Consider the following 22,667-nt stretch of genomic DNA (forward strand, 5'->3'; position numbering starts at 1 on the left):
TCTGTAATTAAATGTGATCAAATTTGTCTTCAGTGTGACTATTTCTAGCTATCTAACTTGTGTATGTATAGTACCAAGTCACTAACCTTTGTTATCTATAACTAACTATGACCAAATTTATCTTCAATGCAACTAAATGTGATCAAATGTATTTTCAGTGTGTCTGCTTGTAATCAGACGGTATGTGATCAAGTCATAATCAATAACAACTAGTTATAATAAACACATATTTGATTATAGAGTGTCATCACAAACAAATCTGCACATATCGTATATCAGCACCACTAGTCACCACCACAATCACCTCTAATGCACCACCACTACCACATTCAACTTAAATCCACAACCAAAAATAATATCTTCACCTCAAAAGCTACTACCGCCAGCACTTTCAAACCTACTTTCATCCCTCTTTCTTGTCACATTCCTTCTACTTCTCCTTCCCCTTCTCCTTCTATCCATCTCCTTACATTGCCACCACCCATGTCCACCATCTCTACCCACCTTACCTGCTCAATCCCCACTGCCAGATCAGAGGCTTTAGTTGTTGGTCGAGTCGCCACTGCACCGCTCCTCTACAAGCATATAAATCGACAACCCTTTCACACCCATAGAATTGCTCAAATACGTGTATAAACAGATCGATCAGAACAATATTGTGGCCAAATATAATTACCTTTCTTAGAATAATTACAACTAAAGACTACCAGATCAGATTTTTTCAGATAAAGGGAGGGAGAGGTTCTTTTCCATTTGTAGAGAGAGAAAAGAGTGTTGTGCGACAGAGAAAGGAAGAGTAGAGAGAGAAAAGAGAGTTATGCGACGGAGAGAGGAAGAGATGGATTTCTTCTTCATTTGTAGAGAGAAAAATGGGAACACATTAATAGATTCCTTACTTGCAACCACACATAATAGAAAATGTATTCGATTTAGTGTTTAAAAAAAAAGCATATCATGTATTAGGCATATATGAAACCAAATGTAATTTGTGCAAATTAAGGATGCAATTAACAACATGAGAAATACCAAGCATTTTTCTTATGGTTAGATCCAATCTACTGGTCTCTATGGAAAGGAAAAGGAATTTCATGAATCTACATACGAAGAAATTGCAAAATGACCAATTACATAGAGTGCACATACTGTAGTAAACAAATTCATGAAATTACATGAAAGGCGAAATAATCCGAAATTTTAGATTAAAGGTGTGTTTCAACCGCTTTAATTTTGAAAAAATGTATTATAGAATTATAGATTGATGGAGAATATGTGATTAAAAAAGTAGGAATTTTTTTTTTGTGTGTAATATTATTTTAATAAAGAATGTGTGATTTAAAATAAGTACTGTAAAAAAATGTGATAGAATGTGAAATAATGAATGATAATCAGAGTCTAAGAAACAAAAACTCATAGACACAAGAGGTCAAACACGCAAATGTCCAGATGCACATCCCATTAAAAAAAAAAAAAAAAAAAAAAAAAAAAAAAAAAAAAAAAAAAAAAAAAAAAAAAAAAAAAAAAAAAAAAAAAAAAAAAAAAAAAAAAAAAAAAAAAAAAAAGAAAAAACTTGAATTGTATAATGGGGATGTGAAACCCAAGGAATAAAACATCAACTTAATGAAATTGATTAATATGAAATAGGGAATATCCATAATGCAGAAACACGAAATTTGAATTATACATAGAGAACAAATGGAAACTAAATTTCAAGATGCTCGTCACTCTAATTCTTAACTTTCGTGCCTTTTAAAAAACAAAATATGAATTATACATAGAAGACAAATGAAAGTTGTATTTCGGGACGCACCAGTCATCCTGATTCTTACTTTGCCTGCCTTTTGAAAAATATATTCCTCGACAGCTTCCACAGCTAAAACCAGAACCAATGATGAAATTCGAAAATTAGGCACCAAGAAGCAGAATTTATTGATACTATTACGACCCGTAGATGATGGTTTTGAAGAATTTGTCTGTGTGTACGGTGAAGGGGCTATGTAGAATGCTCATATGCAGGGGCGGACCTCGGGGGAGATTATAGGGTCAATTGACCCTCTAGATTTTGGAAAAAAGAAAAATTTTGTTTAGCTTTTTTTTTCTCCCTTAGCTTTTTCTTTTTTTATTAGAAGGCACTCTATAAATTTTATTTTTGACCCCCTAACCTAAGTCGTCTGGATCCGCCCGTGCTCATATGGGTGGACACATGTGAATAAAATATTGCAATCCACCTATCCCTAATGTGTGTGTTCTGGAGGGGTTCACAGAACCTTTCCGTGCACACACAGCACAATTGTTTTTGAATTATTCCAATATCTGCAAGATTCAAACATGGACTTTGATTTTCAAATTTGATTTTCCGTTATTGCAGTTGTGCAATTTTAATTACGAAATCTTTAAATGGGAAAAGCTTCAGCCACAGTAATTCTGGTGTTTTTGGAAGTGATGCAGTATATTATATGATTAGTATATTTTGGAATATTTTATATTTCATAGGCATATATGAAATTTTTTCCATTTTGTATTTCATTCAATATATAATAATCAACGTGCTAAAGGAATTTTAAAATGTGATATTACATATCTGTTTATTTATTTATCGAATAATTGTTTAACACATGTACATGGTAATTCAAGATACTTACATTGAGACAAAATTGATTTTAAGTTTTATTCAAATTATAGTAATATGTTAAATTTACTATCTCACTTACCGATTAGACACACACACACACTATCAACGTTGAACGTGCGATGCACGTTATTATTTTGAATATGTGTGAATGTTTATTATTTTAGAATTAATACCATGGAATATATGTGTGACTATGAACGTTAAATCATTTATTTAATTTTCAATTAAGTAAAACTGAATATTAATTAGCATGGACATGAATAATAAAATGCATTCTTGAATATGAAATTTCAATTAACTTATAATGAGAATTAATAACAATGAAATGCATAAATAAAGATGAATATTAATTAAATGAATGAATGAGAATGTTAATTAATTGAAAATTAATAACAAAGAATTCATAAATTAATTAAAGCACGCATGTTAAATAAATTTGTCAAATGTATATATACATCAATGGTAACTAAACAATTAAATAAATTAAATATATACTAATAAACAAAACGTAGGGTATTATTAAAATAATTGAATTACAGTAGAGCTAAAATAATCCAAAAAACTATTCTCACTTGATTATATATATATATCTCTGTGTGTGTGTGTGTGTGTCTGTGTGTGTGTGGTGGAAGCTCTCTTAAATGATTTTCAAATCATTGATTTTCGAGTTCAGTCCAACGTACATTTCTCTATCAACAACCAATCTAATTCACCTCTGTTGCCATTCAATCTTACCCACGTAGGACAAGAAAAGAAAATGATTTGTGGCCACAAAGGTTAGGCGAAGACACCACAAAGGTATATTATGAAGGAACTACCAATTGCACAAGGTAAACAAGCGTTTTGGACGCTTCTAGAGGCTATTTTTCACACACCAAATGGGGTAGCCGGGATTCCACTTTTTCTCACACAAAACATCACAAGAAAGTGGCTAGGGTTATAACCATATATATACTCTAAGATTATGCTTTAAGTTGGACCTTTAAGAGGAAAATGGGCCAAAATTCAAGCCATCCAAGAGGGAATACAATTGGACTGGGTGTAGTTTGTAAACTTGGTTATTGGACTTATTTCATTCATCAGCCTATGCTTATGAAATAATATTAATCCACGTTAACATCATAGCCCGTGATTTATTAGGTATTAAAAATCCAACAAATCTCTACCTTGATGCCCAATAAATTTGTAAGCAATCAAAACACACAGTTAACACTTACATAATTAAGGTAGCCGGGATTCCACTTTTTCTCACACAAAACATCACAAGAAAGTGGCTAGGGTTATAACCATATATATACTCTAAGATTATGCTTTAAGTTGGACCTTTAAGAGGAAAATGGGCCAAAATTCAAGCCATCCAAGAGGGAATACAATTGGACTGGGTGTAGTTTGTAAACTTGGTTATTGGACTTATTTCATTCATCAGCCTATGCTTATGAAATAATATTAATCCACGTTAACATCATAGGCCGTGATTTATTAGGTATTAAAAATCCAACAAATCTCTACCTTGATGCCCAATAAATTTGTAAGCAATCAAAACACACAGTTAACACTTACATAATTAAGGTAGCCAATAAAATTAAATCATAGACCTTACCTCGTGTTTCTAACCTGAAACACATACCATACATGTTCTATGTACTCACCAGGGCTAAGGTAAAAAAACACCCAAGTAAAGCAAATATTTAACAGTAAACAATCAAAAGCAAATACACATGTGATGACGACATACTATAAGATAACATACGTAGATCTTTTCAACCATAGATTAACACCAAGTCAATCAAACCACGGTCAACCACATATCCAACACATGCATAAATAACCCTACAAAAAGATCTCACCACACTTATCCTATCTCATTTAGTGTTGTTCACACCTCAAGAACACATATTTCCTCTCATCACCCACCAAACTTACTAGACCGATCACTCAACTCATGTCTAACTGATAGGTCACAATAAATCCTAAGTCCTCAAGATAATCCTCTATCTCTACATCACTTCCTTCAACCTACGTGGATAATGGGTCTCCACCTAGCAGAATTGATAAAAGTGCATCTCTCACACTCTACCTAATCAGGGTCTCTTTTCAGATACAGAACTCCAGACATTTGATCACATCTCCACTTGTGATCCAAAAGTCACACTTCATATCCCCGGTACAAACCACAACGCACCCCTAGACATCTATACTCCACCTTACCAAAAGACACACAACACACTGCTAATACATCCTAATCTACTATGTATGCATTCAAGCAACTATACCAAGTAATCCTATTGTCTCAAATTCATGCAATTGCACATATCAAACATATTGAAATATAGCAGATAATCATGCAATAAAATTTAGACAATCACACACATATAGAAAGGATCACATACAAATGCATATGCAGTAACTAGGTTTACTCTCAATAAACCTCACTAGGGTCATAACTCGACCCCTCAACCAAATTTATCTTACCTCTCACATTACCCTCCTGCTTATCTTTCTTCTTGAGACAGTCCCTAATGAAGTGTCTAAACTTACCGCAGCTATAACACCGTTTACAACTAGATTGTTTCGTCCCTTGCCCTTCCTCTTAATATCTTCATCACTCGAGTCACTACTTGAATCACCACTATTTTAAGTTCTACCCAAATTCATTTGCTTAAACTTCATCCTACTCCTCGTCATATGTAAATCGCCACTCCTCTTATCCTCTTTTTTAGTCTTAATCTCCATCTCTTTACTCCTAAGTGAGTCTATGACAATCTTGGGTGTTAATGTGTCCTTACCGTACTTAATTGCATTCTTAACTTCCCTTTATGAATCAGACATGAAATTAAGCAGGATAATAGCGTTTCAAATACATTTTCATCACAATTAACGATATCTTGAACTAACTTGTTAAAGACATTCAGATTGTCATCAAGATCATTTGAAGGATTCATTTTAAATCTGAAAAAACGTTCAAGCAAATACAGCTTATTCGGTGTGGACTTAAGCAAATATAAGTTCTCCAACTGTTTCCAAAGTTCTTTTGTAGAATTGAATTTTCCAACTTTTCTCAAAATAATGTCAAACAGATATAAAATAATTGAAGTGTATGCAAGTTCATCATACTCTTCTTTTTTTGCTTCTGTTAAATTTACAGGAAATTTGCTATCTATTACTTCTGAAATTTTTTTGTTGGATCAAAATACCCTTCATCTTTTGTTGTCAAATTGGAAAATCCCCTTTTGCATTATTAAAAATTCCAACTTCAAAGTGTAAAGACATTTTTAAGAAAAATAGAACAACCAAAACACAGATAGGTCACGCAAAGTTATCCTATGGTCGCAGTATACACCGTTCTAGATTCTAGTGGTTTCATAAGATTCGCGATCTTAGATCAAGAAAATATTTGAACAAGTCAGGTCCAGGTGTTCTAATGGGATAATTAATGCAAACACGAAGGTATATTAACAAAAATTCAAATTTTCATGCAATGTAATAAATTCAACACGGAAACAGTTATTAACTTGTAATTAAATCCAACATTTCAAATATGGCAAATAATTCCAAAATTTTCTAGCACAAGCAATGATTGCCAAGTAATGACATCTCCTAATCCTAATAATCACCCCACACGATGATCTGCTAGTACGATAATGTAAAAATTTCAGCCAATTTACCAGAGCGGATAAATCCAAGTCCGTAAATTATGAGACACGCGAATTTAATACTTTAGGACCACCACTATTCGTCCTAAAGTCTCTGGAAACTGCAGCAACGAAGAAATCATGATCGAATTTGAACGTGTGAAGAACAACTCTGTCCCGATTCTACTGAAGACACTGAAACAGAAAAATTTCAACACGAAAAATGTAAGAAATAATGTGAGGAACAAACTTCCTGAAGAGACTGTCGCCAAAAAAATGCTCCACGCACCTGCCCTCACTCTCTTTGTGCATGGGCTCCACGCGCCACCTCCACCGACACGCGTCACCCTGCAAGGTCCACCTCCACCTGCACGTCATGCCAGTGGTCTCCATTTCTCTAAACTCCTTCTGGATTGATCAGAAAACGTAAAAAACAGATGCTGATTTTGATAGTTTTTGGACAGCTTCTTCGATCTGGTTTCTACTATGATTTCTGGACTTTTTGGTATGTTTCACGAGCCAAAACCACCACTTTGAAGCTCTGATATCAAATGTTGCGAAAGCTCTCTCAAATGATTTTTAAATCGGAGATTTTCGAACTCAGTCCAACGTACCTTTTTCTATTAACAACAAATCCAATCGACTCCAAACCACAACCAATCTAATTGACCTCAGTTGCTATTCAATCTTACTCACGTAGGACAAGAAAAGGTAATGATTTATGGCCTCAAAGACTAGAAGAAGATACCATAAAGGTATACTATGAAGAAACCACCAATTGCACACGATAAACAAGCGCTTTGAACACTTCTAGAGGCTATTTTTCACACACTAAAGGGGGCAACCGGTATTCTACTTTTTCTCACACAAAATATCACAGAAAGTGGCTAAGGTTATAGCCATATATATACTCTAGGGTCAGGCTTCAAGTTAGACATTTAAGAGGTAAACGGGCCAAAATTCAAGTCATCCAAGAGGGAATACAATTGGACCGAGTGTAGCTTGTGGATTTGGTTAGAAATCATAGTGAAGTAAAAAGAGGAAAAACAAAAATGGTCCTAAACTATAAAAGACTAAATGATAATACTATAAAAGGTAATGATTTATGTACTATGAAGAAACCACCAATTGTACACGATAAACAAGCGTTTTGAACACTTCTAGAGGCTATTTTTCACACACTAAAGGGGGCAGCTGGTATTCTACTTTTTCTCACACAAAACATCACAGAAAGTGGCTAAGGTTATAGCCATATATATACTCTAGGGTTAGGTTTTAAGTTAGACCTTTAAGAGGTAAACGGGCCAAAATTCAAGTCATCCAAGAGGGAATACAATTGGACCGAGTGTAGCTCATGGATTTGGTTAACAAGCATAGTAAAATAAAAAGAGGAAAAACAAAAATGGTCATAAACTATAAAAGACTAAATGATAATACCGTAAAAGATTGATATAAAATATCAGACAAAGATATACTAATAAATAAAATATAAAATAGTAAGATATATTATAAATTTGATTGTAAATCTGAATTTTAGCAAATAAAAATGGCAAAAGATTATATTTCTTGGACATCTTTTATTACTCCATCAGGACACTTTGAATGGTTAGTTATGCTTGTTGGATTAAAAATTGCACACTTTATTTTTCAAAGAAAGATGGATAGTATATTTAATTCTCTCCCATTTGTTTGTATATATATAGATGATTTTCTAATATATAGTAAAGGTTATAAAGAACATATGAAACATTGATAGATAATTTTGAATAAATTTGTAGAAAATAGTTTATTTATAAGTAAAAAGAAAATGGAAATAAATAAACAAAAAATTAAAATTTTAGGAGAATGAAAGATTCAATTACAACCAAATATAGTACAAAAAATTTTACAACTTTCAGATAAAATTGAAGAAACTAAAAAATTACATTCTTTTCTATGAATATTAAATTATGCTAGACATTTTGTCAAAGACTTAGAAAAGAAAGTAAGACCATTGTATAGTAAATTATCTAAAAAATGACAAAAATATTTTAATCAATCAGATATAGTACTTGTTAAAAGAATAAAAGAAGAAGTTAAAATTTTTATTACCATTTGAATTACCATTAGATAGTGAATATAAAATAATAGAAACGGATGGATGTGAATTAGGATGAAGAGGAATTTTATATTTCAAACCAAATAAATATGCCAATAAAAAAGGAAGAAAGATTTGTAAATATGCTAGCAGAAAATATAAGATAAAAGAAAAATATTTAACTAACTTAGATTATAAAATAATGGTCATCATACATAATATAGAAAGCTTTAAATTATTCTTAAACACTGAATTTACAATAATAACAAACAGTGAACTTATAGTAAAATTTATCAAAAAAATAAAACAAATTTTGATAAGATAAGATATAAAATATGGTTAAAATTATATGAGATATTAAGTAACTATAAAATTAATATAGAACATATAGACAAAAAAATAATATTTTAGCAAATAATTTAAGTATGCAGGTTATTAATTTTCTAATCCATTATCTTCATAATGCAGATGGATCAAAGAATGATAAATTTCGGGAATGTGACTCTAAGAGTGGCCCTTCAAGAATCTAATCTTCGATTTAGAGAAAAATAATTTAGAAAGATTACCAGAAAAGGAACGTTGTCTACTGGATAATCTCTGAATGACACTTGACTTTAAACAAAAATTAGATAACATTAATACCTTAGCTAACCATTTTAGATAGATTCATAATCAAGTAGGAAGTAGAAATTTTAGTTTTTTTGCAATAATTAAAGGTTGAAAGCTTGATATATATAATTATTGGCCAGAAATACTATAATATGTAGAAAGATTTTCTGACCCTTTTTCTAAGGATTTTATACACTCGAAGAAACTTTAAATTTTTGCAAAGAAATGATAGAATTTGACTTTTTTATATCTAAAAGAGTTAGATAGGCTCTGCAAACCACTACTTCTCGAGCATCATCATCATCTTCATCAATTCAACGTTGCGATAGTTGTTAAACCATGATCAAAATTGTTAGAAATTTGAATCTTAGAAAGCATTCATTAGAAAAAAGACTACAGATCCTTGAAGATAAAATTTCTCCACCCCAACAGACTATTAGTAAATATCAAAATGAAATTCTTCAGTTACAAGATAGTTTAAAAGGACTTAATTCTAAAAATAATCTTGAAATACCTTTTTCTAAAGACATTGCTTCCAACAGTAAAAATTATTCAAATAGAAGAGTGAGACTTATTAAACTAATAGATTCTACAGCTGCAGGGCAAGAAAAGACTTTATATGAATTAGAACAAAAAATTGGTAATTGCGCCAGTATTGTTCAAAGTTCTATAAAGAATTCAATGGTACAAGAAATTATAGATTTTGCTCAAATCTTAAATTACTATCACAATGAAAACAGATACATCCTTAAACATGGTCTCAAATACAAATCTCCTAAAAATTCAGCATTTTTTAAACACAATTATCTTACAATTTCCTTTGATTATACAATTTTTGAGAAAGACCTTTTTTACCCACTTTACAATTTGGTATTATATATATATATATTAAACAAATCTTTCAGATTTTTTCCACCAATGCTTAAACGGATTCTTGATCAGCTAAAAGATCATCCTTGATGATTCAGTTCATTTTGATACCCCTCTTATAAATAATGGTATTGTAATTTTAGCCTATCATCATATTTTAATATATGAAAGAACCAATAGATTCAGGCCCTCTTCAAAAACTAATACTAAAATAAAAATTAGACAGATTGATTATGAAAGACGAATCTTAGAAACCGCAACAATGATGGAAGTCCAAAGTAATGATTTCAGACTAGTAGCATAGTAGAATAACGGAATTATTTTCTACCAAGAGCACCTCTCTATAAGAATTAGAACAGAAAAAATTCCAATACCAAATATTGAGGAAAAGAATTTATATCTGATGGCGTTTTAGAAAACGAATGAAGAATTTACAGAAACCCAATCAGATACAGAAGAAGAATAATACATATTTGATGGCAAAGACAGTGAAATGGATCTAGAGGTAGAAGCCTACGTTGAAATGATGGACAAATAAGTGCAATAATTGAGAAATGTGAAAAAATGTAAATAAAAAAGAATAGTTCTCAATTATCAAGCAAAGTCAACAATAAGAGGAAACCCGAAGATAAGGCTATCCAAATGAAGAAAAAAGTTGTCAATAATTTTGTACAATCATTTTAAAATCACACATCTGTAAAGTTATAAAACATTTATTACTTTCGTTTTAATTATAAATCGCACACTTGTAAAGTGATACAGTATCAAAAGAATAGACGTGAAAATACTCATACTATTCACAAAGAAAGACACGTTGATAAAAAAACAGAGTACACAATAACACTTACACTAAAAAATTTATCTCCATCTTTGTAAAAACATCATTGTACATTCAAAGACGTTAAAATAACGTAAGTTCTTTTCATACTTCTTTTTGTTTATAATTTTCTATTACTTTATTTATTTATTTTCGGGCAAGGTCTAACAGAGGAAACACTAAGTAAACAATTAATTTATTCAAAAAAATTTATCTTCTTATTTTTTCTATATTATATTTAACGCTCTTAACCTCTTTATTCTGAATTCCATAATTAAAAAGATAAAGTAACCATCTGAGTTAAGCTGGCTCTTTTGTATCCTTATTTTGGGAGTTTGTTTAAGCATTTTTAAACATGATGAAAATCTTTTTAATTATAGTCTCAAGTCTTTTTTAGTAGGTCAAGAAAAAGTTTAAAAGAGAGTTAAAAAAAACTGACGATATTGATTTGCTAAACGATAAAGTACTCTAAGACCATTACAAACATATTGTTCTTTAGTTCTAATATTTTATGCCATTAGACAATTATACATCATCTACTTTGTTTTGTTGTTCACTAGAAAGTTTTAAAAAGTTTATTAATATTTGTTTGGAAAATAGAGAATTTGGTAGAATAATTGTTATGGAAAGCCACATATTATCTCTAGATAAAAATAGAGGTGATCCCTCTTTACATATCAAGAAGCAAATCACCAAACTTTTTATCTCTCGGTGTCGGAGTTTCTTGATAAAAGATCTTGAATATTGTAAGAAAAGACAAAAAAGCATACAAATTATAAGATAAAATAAAAATAGTAAGATTCCCTTTCTAAGAGAAAAAAAAATTCTTTTAAAATTTTCTTATCTTAGTAAACTTTTTGAAACTAGTTAGAAGATTTTCTATTTTAATCACGTAATTTTAAGACTTTATAATTGGTTAAAAGACTTTTTTCACTCTCAATTAATTGGTAAGATTTGTCACTTTTCTCTTAATTAATAGATAGACTTTTTCATTTCACTTACAGACTTTTTCTTGCACGTAGACTTTTTCTTACCACAAAATCTTTATGTACTATAAATTTAAATAAAATAAGAGTTTTTGATATAAATTTTTCAAACAGAATTTAATTGACACATAGACTTTTTCTTACTACAAAATCTACAACAAATAGAAAGATTTACTGACCCATTTTTCAAATAATTTTATATACTCGAAGAAGCTTTAAATTTTTGCAGATGAATGAGTGCATTTAATTTTTTTTATATCTGAAAGAGTTATTTTTGGGCTTTATCCCTTTGTTGACTTTGCTTGATAATTGATAACTATTCATTTTTCTTTACGTCTTTTCATCTTTCTCAATTATTGCACTTTTCCTAATGTTTCATGTATTTTATCTATTCTATTGTTTGATCTATTATTTTATTTTTGTAATAAGAAAAAGTCTATGTACTAGTTAAATCCTGTTTGAAAAATCTATCAAAAAATCTTATTTTATTTATATTTATAATACGTAAAGATTTTGTAATAAGAAAAAGTCTTTAAGTGAAATGAAAAAGTCTACATATTAATTAAGAGAAAATGACAAAATTTACCAATTAATTAAGTGAAAGTGAAATTTTTTTTAACCAATTACAAAGTCTTCAAATTATGTGACCAAAAATAAAATCTTCTAGCCAGTTTCAAAAAGTTTACGAAGAAAAGAAAATCTTAGAAGAAAATTTTTTCTCTTAGAAAGGGAATCTTACTATTTTTATCTTTATTTTCTCTTATAATTTTTATTTCTTTTTGCCTTTTTTTACAATCTTCAGGATTCTTGATCCTGAAACTCCGACACTGAGAGATAGAAAGCTCAGCAATTTGCTTATTGATCTGTAAAGAGGAGTCACCTCTATTTTTATTTAGAGCAGATAATATATAGCTTTCTATAATAATTATTCTACCAATTTCTATATTTTTTAAACAAACATTAATAAACTCTTTAAAACTTTCTAATGAACAATAAAGCAAAGTAGATGTATAATTGTCTAATGGCATAAAATATTAGAACTAAAGAGCAATATGTTTGTAATGACCTTAGAGTACTTTATCGTTTAACAAATCAATTTCTTCAGTTTTCTTTTTTTAATTCTCTTAGTTTTTTTCTTGACCTTCTAAGAAAGGCTTGAGCCTATAATTAAAAAAAATTCATCATGTTAAAAAAAGTTTAAACAAACTCCCAAAATATGAATACAAAACAGCCAGTTTAGCTCAACTTTATCTTTTTAATCATGAAATCTAAAATAAAGAGGCTAAGAGCGTTAAATATAATATAGAAAAGATAAAATGATATATTTTTCTAAATAAATTAATTGCTTACTTAGTGTTTCCTCTGTTAGGTCTTGTCTAAAAATAAATAAAGTAAAAGAAAATTATAAACAAAAAGAAGTATGAAAAGAACTTACTTTATTTTAACATCTTTGAATGTACAATGATTTCTTTACAAAGATGGAGAGAAATTTTTTAGTACAAGTGTCATAGTGTGCTCTGTGTTTTTCGTTGTGTCTTTCTTCGTGAATAATATGAGTATTTATAGATGTTGGTACATCACGTCTATTATTTTGATATTGTATCATTTTACAAGTGGGTGATCTATAATTAAAGAAAAAGTAATAAATATTGTACAACTTTACAGATATGCGATTTTAAAATGATTGTACGAAATTAATGACAACTTTTTTCTTTATTCTGACAATCTTATCTTCGGGCTCCCTCATTTGTTGACTTTGCTTGATAATTGAAAACTATTCTTTTTTATTTATGTCTTTTCATCTTTCTCAATTATTGCACTTATTTGTTCATCATTTCAATATAAACTTCTTCTACCACTGGATCCATTTCATTGTTTTGCCATCGGGTATGAATTTTTCTTCTTATGTATCTGATTAGGTTTCAGTAAATTCTTCATTAATTTCCCGAAACGCCATAAAATATAAATTCTTTTGCTCAATATAAACTATATAGAATTACTGATAAATTTCTAATACTATTTTATGAAGATCCATACAATTCCAATGCTCATTTTCTCCACCCTGTTATATGCTATAAATTATGTGCCTAATCAAGAACCTAGAGCACTTGCAGAATTGGCAAATCTATATTGAACTAGGGTGTCGTTACACATCTGAGACTAGCTCGCATAATAAAAAGGCTTCTCGAAAAAAGAAGAAAAAAGAAGATGATGAGAACTCGACTCTACATTCATTAATGAAAACTTTACCCGTCACAATATGCTTTCACGCTTGTGTTGAAGTGTCCTTGGCAGCACGATGCAATTCTCGGAACAGGTTACAAGAAGTATCCCAAAGATCCTTAGAGAGTCCCACATCATAAGAAAGAGCTGATGAATTCAGAGTTCTACCATTTCCTCCAAAGAAGTAGACTCCTGATATTTCCTAAAATCAACAACAGATTGAAGAAAATAAGATTTTCATGCACTTCTCTTGTACAATTCACAAGCTCCAGCAATATTAACTTAACATTCTGTAGGTATACCATGCTGTACAGTACCGCACATTACCAGAAATACGATTTTTAACTTCTTTTTCTTATTTTACTCTTGTACCTATCTAGTACTGTTTAATCCAACTTGCCTGGCAGAAATTCTGTTAGCCTCAGTATTAACACAGACAAATTCTGTCAGAGATGACAAGTATAAGAGACATGACAAATTGTAGGAAGTCGAGCAAATAAGATGAAAAAAAAGGATTTGCATAAGAGAGCATCATCTAGAGACCCAACACGGAATTTAGTAAAAGTATAAGATACATGGATGAGCAACATGTGATTAGGATACGAAATACTTACTGGAGAAGCAAGGGCAGCATCAAGAATTGAGCATACTGCATTTTCAGGAGATTGGAGAAGGCCCAAAAATTTCAAGACTATATATGACAATTGTGAAATGCCTGAAGGAATTTCCCGCATAATATTGGTTTTCACGGCTCCAGGATCCACGGCACTTTAGCATCAGGAAGGCCAAAAAATACAATTAGGCATATTAAAAAGCACACAACTACAGTTGCACAGGTGCCATTAGAAAAGAAGGATCTGAAGTTCCCAAAAACATATTATGGCGTTGAAGTAGGGCAGTGCTAGTTTACAGAGAAAACAACCCAAAGATTGATGGATGTTATTCACAATGACCTTTATCTTTTTCTTTCTCCTTTTGGGGGTGATTCCAGAATCATATTTAAACAAAGCAAACTTAAATGAGAGTTATAGTTGATCTGATAATCTAAAGGCTAAAATAGCTTTACCGACAAACATAAATGACAAAATACCAGTGATTTCTACAAATAAACCAATATCTGCCGATAGTTATTGATCACGAGTCCGCTTTATTTGTTGCTTGGAGTAATTAAGATATGAACATAATTAAATCCTCCAGTCCAACACGCACTTGATGCTTATCGACTCTAACCACAAATAATCATCTTGCTTAATTAACTAAATAAAACACGTTCAAAACGGACTATACAATAACACCCAGAGAAGTGTCAGCCTTGGACAGCATATAAGAATATTACTCAATTAATATTTTGATTTGCGTCTCTTCTAGTTGTTTAATAAAGGAATCGCTCGCAAAAAAACCACTATTGTCAAACTCCAATACTTCGGTGACTTAGCAGGTGATTATGATTAGATTTGAAATAAGTACAAAAACACTCACACTACAGATAGCTTATGAGATTTCTCCGTTTGGGCAACTTGTCGATGTAGCTCATATGAAAACAGCAAAAGGCATACTGTCACCCATAGATGGCATATATTAGTTGCAAACCAGAAGAAAAAATAATAATTTCTATAAGATAATGCACTCACATTTAGAATACTCGTATATATGAGCAAAGGGGTAGCACTTTGATTTTGAAAAACACTTCATAGTTCCTCTGTCCACCTGCATGGACCGTACTAAAGCAGAAAAGAACACAAAAGAAAGGAACAGTTTTTTATCAGATACTCTTCCAGGAACTCCTTGAATAGGATCCACTTCAGAAAAACTTCTATTAACAGTGTAATTCAACTTAACAAGTATTGGATGGAATCCAAATGACATTCAACGGACAGAATATTTTATAAGAGAGAGTTACATTTACTGAAACCTTACCAGTCCAATGTGTAAAGGATGTGACATTAACCACACGAGAGGGGACAATGCTATTTTCCAGTAAAGAGAGAAGAACTTTGGTAAGACAAAATGCACCAATATAATTAGTTGCGATCATCCTGAAAATAGATTTACCGCAATAAGCATCTCATAATCTCTAGAAAACCCCATGTATATTAGAATGCCAATCAAGTTTTTATTCATAAAATTACAACAGGGAAACAGAAAATGTATTCTACAAGGTCCTATATACCCAAAAAGAGAATAAAAAAGCAAGACGTGACGAAAATTAGGAAATAGGTGAGTCTATCCTATTGAGTCATTTTAAGTTGTACATTAAAAAAGAACTTATTTATCATTTTTGTCATTCCATTCGGGAGAATCTGGTGTTGTGCTTGAAAGCGATTCATCAACCAGGAAGATTTTTTTAGATGTAACCGCATTCTATAATCATAGCAATAATAGTTCTTTTCTATAGCTTGAACCAAGGGAAAAAACCAGGTATACAAACACAGATACATACTACAAATCCAAGGTGTTAGATTTTCCAAGGTAGCTATTAATCTTTAAAAGAACTGATTTCAGCCATATAGTTGCCGCCTCTTTTCAACAAATAACAATTTTCTTTCCGTTATGTTGTACATGTTGTAGTGTCTAAATAAGTAGCAAAGACAAAATATTAAACTGCAGTATTCTTTCATAATTATCATAATGGGTATATATTTTGGAAGTAATTACTTATCGTAGCCTTCGGAAGTGAGTCTGCAGGATGTTGCCAGTATCCCAGCATTATTTATCAGGAGTTGAATAGAAGAATGCATGTTTGAATCCAATAGCCACTGCTGAAGTGAGCATTTGAACTTCAGGATTGACTCGAAGGAAGTTATATCAACCTGAAAAGCTTTCAGGCAAGCATCATTGTTTCTTCTCTTGATATCAGATGTAACCTGAAAGTTTTAGAGCGGAAAAAATAAGTAGAACAATAAAATAGAAGCTATAATAGTGATGGAAAACAACAGGTCCACACCTTTGATAGCAGTTCAGAGGATCTTCCAGCTGCACAGTCAAAATGAAAATTAACAAAGATTAGCCGGAGTTTTGCCAAAAGCTACTAATCTCATTCTAGACTTCTAGTGATTAAATTTTTAAGCAACTGCACGAATCGAATAACTTTGTTCCTGAAAAATTAACAATTTTCTTATTGAAAAGGTATTTTACTTGATGATTAAACTAGTATTTCTATAAAAAGATCATGCCCCCACCCCCCAATATTTCGTTCTAAAGTTACTAATGATACTAATTATTTAAGGGAATAATAACAATAATCATTTAAATTAATATAGCAAGAGAATAAGCAATCAGACTAAGGCAAATTTACTTAACACGTGATTCATCACCATCAATATTTGATCTAAGAGAATACATTTTGCGCGTAGAAACTGATAGATGAAGTACCAAGAATGATGTAAAAGCCTTCCATTGAAAGAGCATAAGCAGCTGCAGCACCCAAACCAGAGGTAGCCTACAAACAGCAAGCCCAAAACAATATACATATCAACACTGGCATATAGGACCAAAATTTAATACATAAATCAAAAGGCACAATTAGCATTGCCACAAAGTGATTTGTAAAAATATGGAGTATTGACAGTTAATCTACCCCAGTGATTATGCAGACGGGCCTCGTTACAGGTGCTGAGGCAGAAATACAGTCTTTTAAAGAACGACGAGAGTAGTATTTGGCCTTCGGCAGTAAAAACGTTGAGGAAAACAACTTTAAATAGGAAAAAACTAAAGCAACTGTCCACAGAACTGCCATTCTCCAGAATTGTACTGTGAATATAAAATGCAAACAATCCTTTAACTCCTTTACTACTTCCATCTTGTTTCCTCTCTGTAAAATCAATAAAAGCACAGAAGATTGGAATTACATTGCGAGAATAGGAAATATTTAGAACATAATTCAGTTTTGCAGTTTAACCTCAACAATCAGATGCATATTACATTTCAAAAGAAAACTTCTAGTATTGTCTGTGTCACTGAGACAATCAAAGGTTCTTTCACTTGTTTTAATTTCTTGAAACTACGGATATATTTATCAAGAAACGTATTTCGCATATTCAAATACCTATTCGGTAGAAACAATAAACATTTGAAGAAAATAAATAGAAATAATCCGAACCTCGGAACTGGTAAGATCACAGAAAGAATTGAAATTACTTACAAGGACACTGGGAGTAACACGAGAAACTTGGGTAGTAGTTTCGCAGCAATAATTCTGCCTGGTGGTGGAGAGAGTTTGGCACTGTTGGTCACCTAAATGCTAAACCATAAACAAAATCAAGTGAAAAAATAACATTAAATGCTCCAAAATGAACAAAAATGCCCAGTATTTATAACAAAACCCAGTTGAATTTTCGAAGCATGTTATTAGCATAAATTCTGATATTACCCTCTAAATTCGATGATGAAGATGAAGTTCCATCCTTGTCGGAATTACTGCAAGACTAAAATGGATAACGGGGGATGAACACTGCTATCTTTCCCTCTCAATCCTCCATAAATAGTCCTAAAGTTTTAGTGCAAGCAATACCCACGCCAAAAGCCAATTGCCGTTTATCCCTTTCTCCGGTTGTGGCCCTAACCAAAACGGTTTCCATTCACTTTTCATACGCTATTTCCAGTTTATCCCTGTTAATGAGCGACACCAAATGGTCGGGTTGGAGAACATTGCGAACCGAATTGAACCGAACCCGAATCACGAATTTTCTTAAAAGTTAAATACGGAAGGGATATTTGAATGGAGAGTTTGGTTCGATTCTCTATTCTAGATAAAAATCGAAGAATCGAATAAGAATCGAAATTTTCTAAAATTTTTAATTAATTTATTTTAAATAAATCAAATTATTTTATTTTTCTAAATAAATTCGCTAACTAGTTAATTTAGCTCAAATTCAAAAATATGATTTTTTTTTTTTTAATTTTATGTTCAAAGCTAACTTAATCAAATTGATCTAAGTTTTATCAAAATTTGTTACTCTATCGTAATGTCGTTTCTACCATTTTGGAGATATCGAATTGAGACTCGACAACGCCTCTCTTAATTATTTTGAACTTACTATCTTCCTCTTCCTGTGATTTAGCAATCAAATTTATGTAGAATTCAGCAAAGAGACACACAAAAGACACATAACATTGAATTACGTTATTTTGTAAAAGTTAAGATTGAAAATATCATTAGTTAAATTAATATAACTGTGTAAATATCAAAACAATTTAATTATAATACGAAACTTGAGAACCAAACCGAATTGAATTGAACCGAATGGAATGGAATCGAACACCAATGATTTCATAATTAAATTTGGATTCGATGGTTCTACTTCCTAAATACCCAAAATTTTTGGGTTCGATTCGGTTCTTGTTAGAATCGAACTAGACTATGTCTGGCCCTACCAAATGGGCTTCCCTTAAATGGTTGAATTTTTCCTTCATTTCTTTTGTTAGACGCGCGTTATTAATTTTTTTTTATTTTTTTAAAAAAATGTTTAACTTTAGCTTATTATTATTTTAAAAACTTTTCGTTTGACTCTAATTTTAAGATTTTAAAGGATTTTATATATATAAAAGTTAAAAATGATTTTATCTAAATAGTTAAATAAAATTTAATTTATGGTGTTATCTATATTATATAATTATGATCTTGAGAATCATTTTATTACAAATTTCAAAAGCATGTGAGGTTCTTATAAATCTATTAAGTATGACTTGTCTAGTTAAAAATTAAAACTATGAAAAATATTATATTTTTACATTTTGAAAACTTGAAAATTTTATAATTGATTAGTGGTGGAAATTATAAAGTAAATATTGTATTTTATAATTTTAAATGTATAACATGTATTATTTTAATTATTAAGTAATTTTTTAAATGATTAAATTTTTAAAACAATATTATAAATAAAAAACGCTTTTTAAGCCTAAACCTCGTCCAGGCACTCAAACTCATAAAGGTTAAAGATTCAACTCCACATTTAGCCACATTTTACGCTTTTCAGATTACTGTACATGGGTAATAGGCAAATAAAAAAAGTGAAAATTACATTTGGGCAAGTTTGTGAAGAGTGTATTTCAAAAGTCAGATTTAAAATTTACTTATTTATAAGTTAGGTGATAACTCAACTACTAATATTATTAATAACTGTAACGATCCAATTGTTAGAATTTAAATTACCAAACTTTTCAACAAGTTGTAGTTGCAAAAATCTTAAATAATGTTTATTGATCCATTTCTTCTAACAAGTTACGTTAAAATCTAAGCCAATTAATTTATTTTATGCAAACCACATTCTGTTATACATGCTAGACAAATAAATATATGATAAAATATTGATTTTACAAATTCAGCATCACAAACAATGTAGATCATAATCAAAACGTGTTCCACATTCAAATAAAGGAACGAGATAAATAAATTAACAAAATAAGGTTACTGTTGTAAATATAAAACATTCAACCACATTACAGAATATTTTTTTTATTAGGTCCAACGAATGTGCACAACGACAACACCTCACCGCCTGCAAACCGATGACCTATTCTACTATGTGAGATGTAGGGAAAATGGTAAGTATATGAGAATCCTCAGTACGACAAGAGTAATTGTGCAATCCCAAATAAAAATATTAAATGATGAGTTAAAAAAATCATACCGCCATATCATATATTTAGAAATCGGTAAGAACTCATAATATATCATATGAAATCACTTGCACCTTGTAATCCTACCTTAAACCTTTGGAAAATCTTGAGTTGATGCCCACAAAAATTCAGATTTTATACATCTGAAATTGCCCAAAAATTTATAAAAAGATTTTTTTTTTTTTTTTTTAAGAGATGGAGGATTATGAATTTTTTACTTGTTATGTTGCTGGAACTAAAATAGAAGTAAAATGATAATTAGACGATAAACTAAGAGACATTTGAAATGGGAAAAAGAAACGTGAGTTTATGGGATACTGTGAGGTGGTTAAAAGTTGATGGAAACATGAGAGATAATGGGTGGATTTATCCAACTAACAAATATAAAGGGCAAATAATGAGAAACAAACGGGAGCATAATGTGTAATAAATACCTGTGTGTTCACCACAAGCACGGTGGTTCAAAATTACGTGCATGTGGGAAATTAAATTCAGTGGTTAATATGAAATAACAAATAAGATATATCCAATCTTTTTCAAACTTAAAGGTAAACATGGATATATATAATATAATACTACTTTGTTTTTCCTAATATCTTAAATGATATTTTATTAAGTAATCAAATAATACCCATTAATTATGATCTTTGAATTGAAATAACTTGGAGTTAACTTATGCGAGCTAACTACTTCTTGAATTGAAGACTTCTAATTCAGTTACGAAATGAGCCCAATATTGATAGCCTAATATTATTTTATCAATAATTAATTATTTGACCCAAAATAATATTGGATTGAATACTATTTTACCTTAGTCCTTCAACTTTTCAAAATTATAAAAATATAACAGATAGAACAAAAAGTTTTATTCTATAATTTTTGGGGCGCTACAATAATATTATAAAATTAATTAATCTCCCCACCCCTATCCCCACCTCTACACAAACATTAAATTATTTCAGTCTTTGAACTTGATGATGAAGAGGCGGATGGAGTTGAGGAAGATTACAGAGCTCACATCTATTTCCTTTATCGATGCTAACAATAGCATTGGTGCAGCGACGAACTGAGCATTGCTGCCACGCATAATGTCGTTCAAGAACGATCTGACCCTACAACACTCAGTTTCGTTGCTAAGCGGTGCTCTAGGCGTCACATGTAGCGACGAACTAAGCACCCATGTACGCGTCGCACATCATTGCTATAGCAGGAACCTTAGATCATTGCTACGTTGATTTTGTAGTAGTTTTGTGGTGTACTGTGGTGATATTGCAAGTATTTTGTGGTGGTTTTTGAGGTGATGGTGGTGTTGCTGGCGAAGGCCACATATTCATAGAGTATATGTCAAATGTTATGTTGATATGTACTGCTACTAGTGGTGGTACAAGTGGTAGTGACAGATCATAGGTCATAGATCATATTAGCAAGTCACAGGTCCAAACTCATATTGTATAGGTCACAGATCAATGTCAATATGTCACAAAACAAAATTAACTGATCACAAATCACATGTCACATATCTTTGTGTACTGATAACAAGTCAATGATTCAAGTTCACATGTTATAGTTCATATGTTACGGGTCACAAGTAATAGTTTACATGTCATATTGTATAGTAACATATCAATGTCCATAGCTCACAGATTCAAGAGACTAGTCATGGGTTATGAGTACTTATATCACATGTTATAAAGTCAAGAGAATTGGACAAATGCCATTGGTAGAATCCTATCTCAATTGTTATTGTTGCCTTTAAAAATTCTGATACACAATGCTGACAACTTTCAATTTGTGATCTCAATCGCACAACGAGTTTCAATTATCCAAATTTCAACAGTGAAAATAGAAGTTATTTGCTCCAACGAGTTCTCCATCGATTCTCTTCTTCTGATATACAACGTTGACAACTTTCAATTTGTGACCTCAATCGTTAGGTAGATTTCAATTAACCAAATTTCGACAATGAAAATAGAAGTTATTTGCTCCAACGAGTTCTTTGTAAATTTTATCTTTGTTCGATATTCTGATCTATTGTGACGATAACTTTCAATCCGTACCTCAATTGTTTGATTATTTCAATTTGCTCAATGGTGATTTGGAGAGTTCGATTTGAACTGGGATATACTTAAGGCCTAAAAATCATGTCTTATTTATACTTTACAATAATCAAATTTTAATTATTTTTAATGTAAAAATTTATATATAC

General features: G+C 30.9%; 1 protein-coding gene across 2 annotated transcripts; it reads right to left on the minus strand.

Moving 5' to 3' along the window:
• Positions 1–13,604: 13,604 nt before the first annotated feature.
• LOC111412210 (dehydrogenase/reductase SDR family member on chromosome X) lies at positions 13,605–18,477 on the minus strand. 2 transcript variants are annotated; one of them, XM_023043037.1, is made up of 11 exons: positions 18,213–18,477; positions 17,985–18,083; positions 17,421–17,654; positions 17,216–17,282; positions 16,788–16,816; positions 16,499–16,653; positions 15,761–15,879; positions 15,475–15,564; positions 15,323–15,398; positions 14,458–14,611; positions 13,605–14,045 (listed from the first exon to the last, which is right to left on the minus strand). In XM_023043037.1, exons 3-11 carry the CDS (start codon positions 17,640–17,642, stop codon positions 13,887–13,889), a joined length of 1,071 nt encoding a protein of 356 aa, XP_022898805.1. In that variant the 5' UTR covers positions 17,643–17,654; positions 17,985–18,083; positions 18,213–18,477; the 3' UTR covers positions 13,605–13,886. The 2 variants fall into 2 exon arrangements, with proteins under 2 accessions (XP_022898805.1, XP_022898804.1); XM_023043036.1 differs by having other exon boundaries at positions 16,499–16,707; positions 18,213–18,476.
• Positions 18,478–22,667: the final 4,190 nt, after the last annotated feature.

This window comes from Olea europaea, chromosome 16 (genome assembly GCF_002742605.1).
Source record: "Olea europaea var. sylvestris chromosome 16, O_europaea_v1, whole genome shotgun sequence".
Classification (NCBI taxonomy): Eukaryota; Viridiplantae; Streptophyta; class Magnoliopsida; order Lamiales; family Oleaceae; genus Olea; species Olea europaea.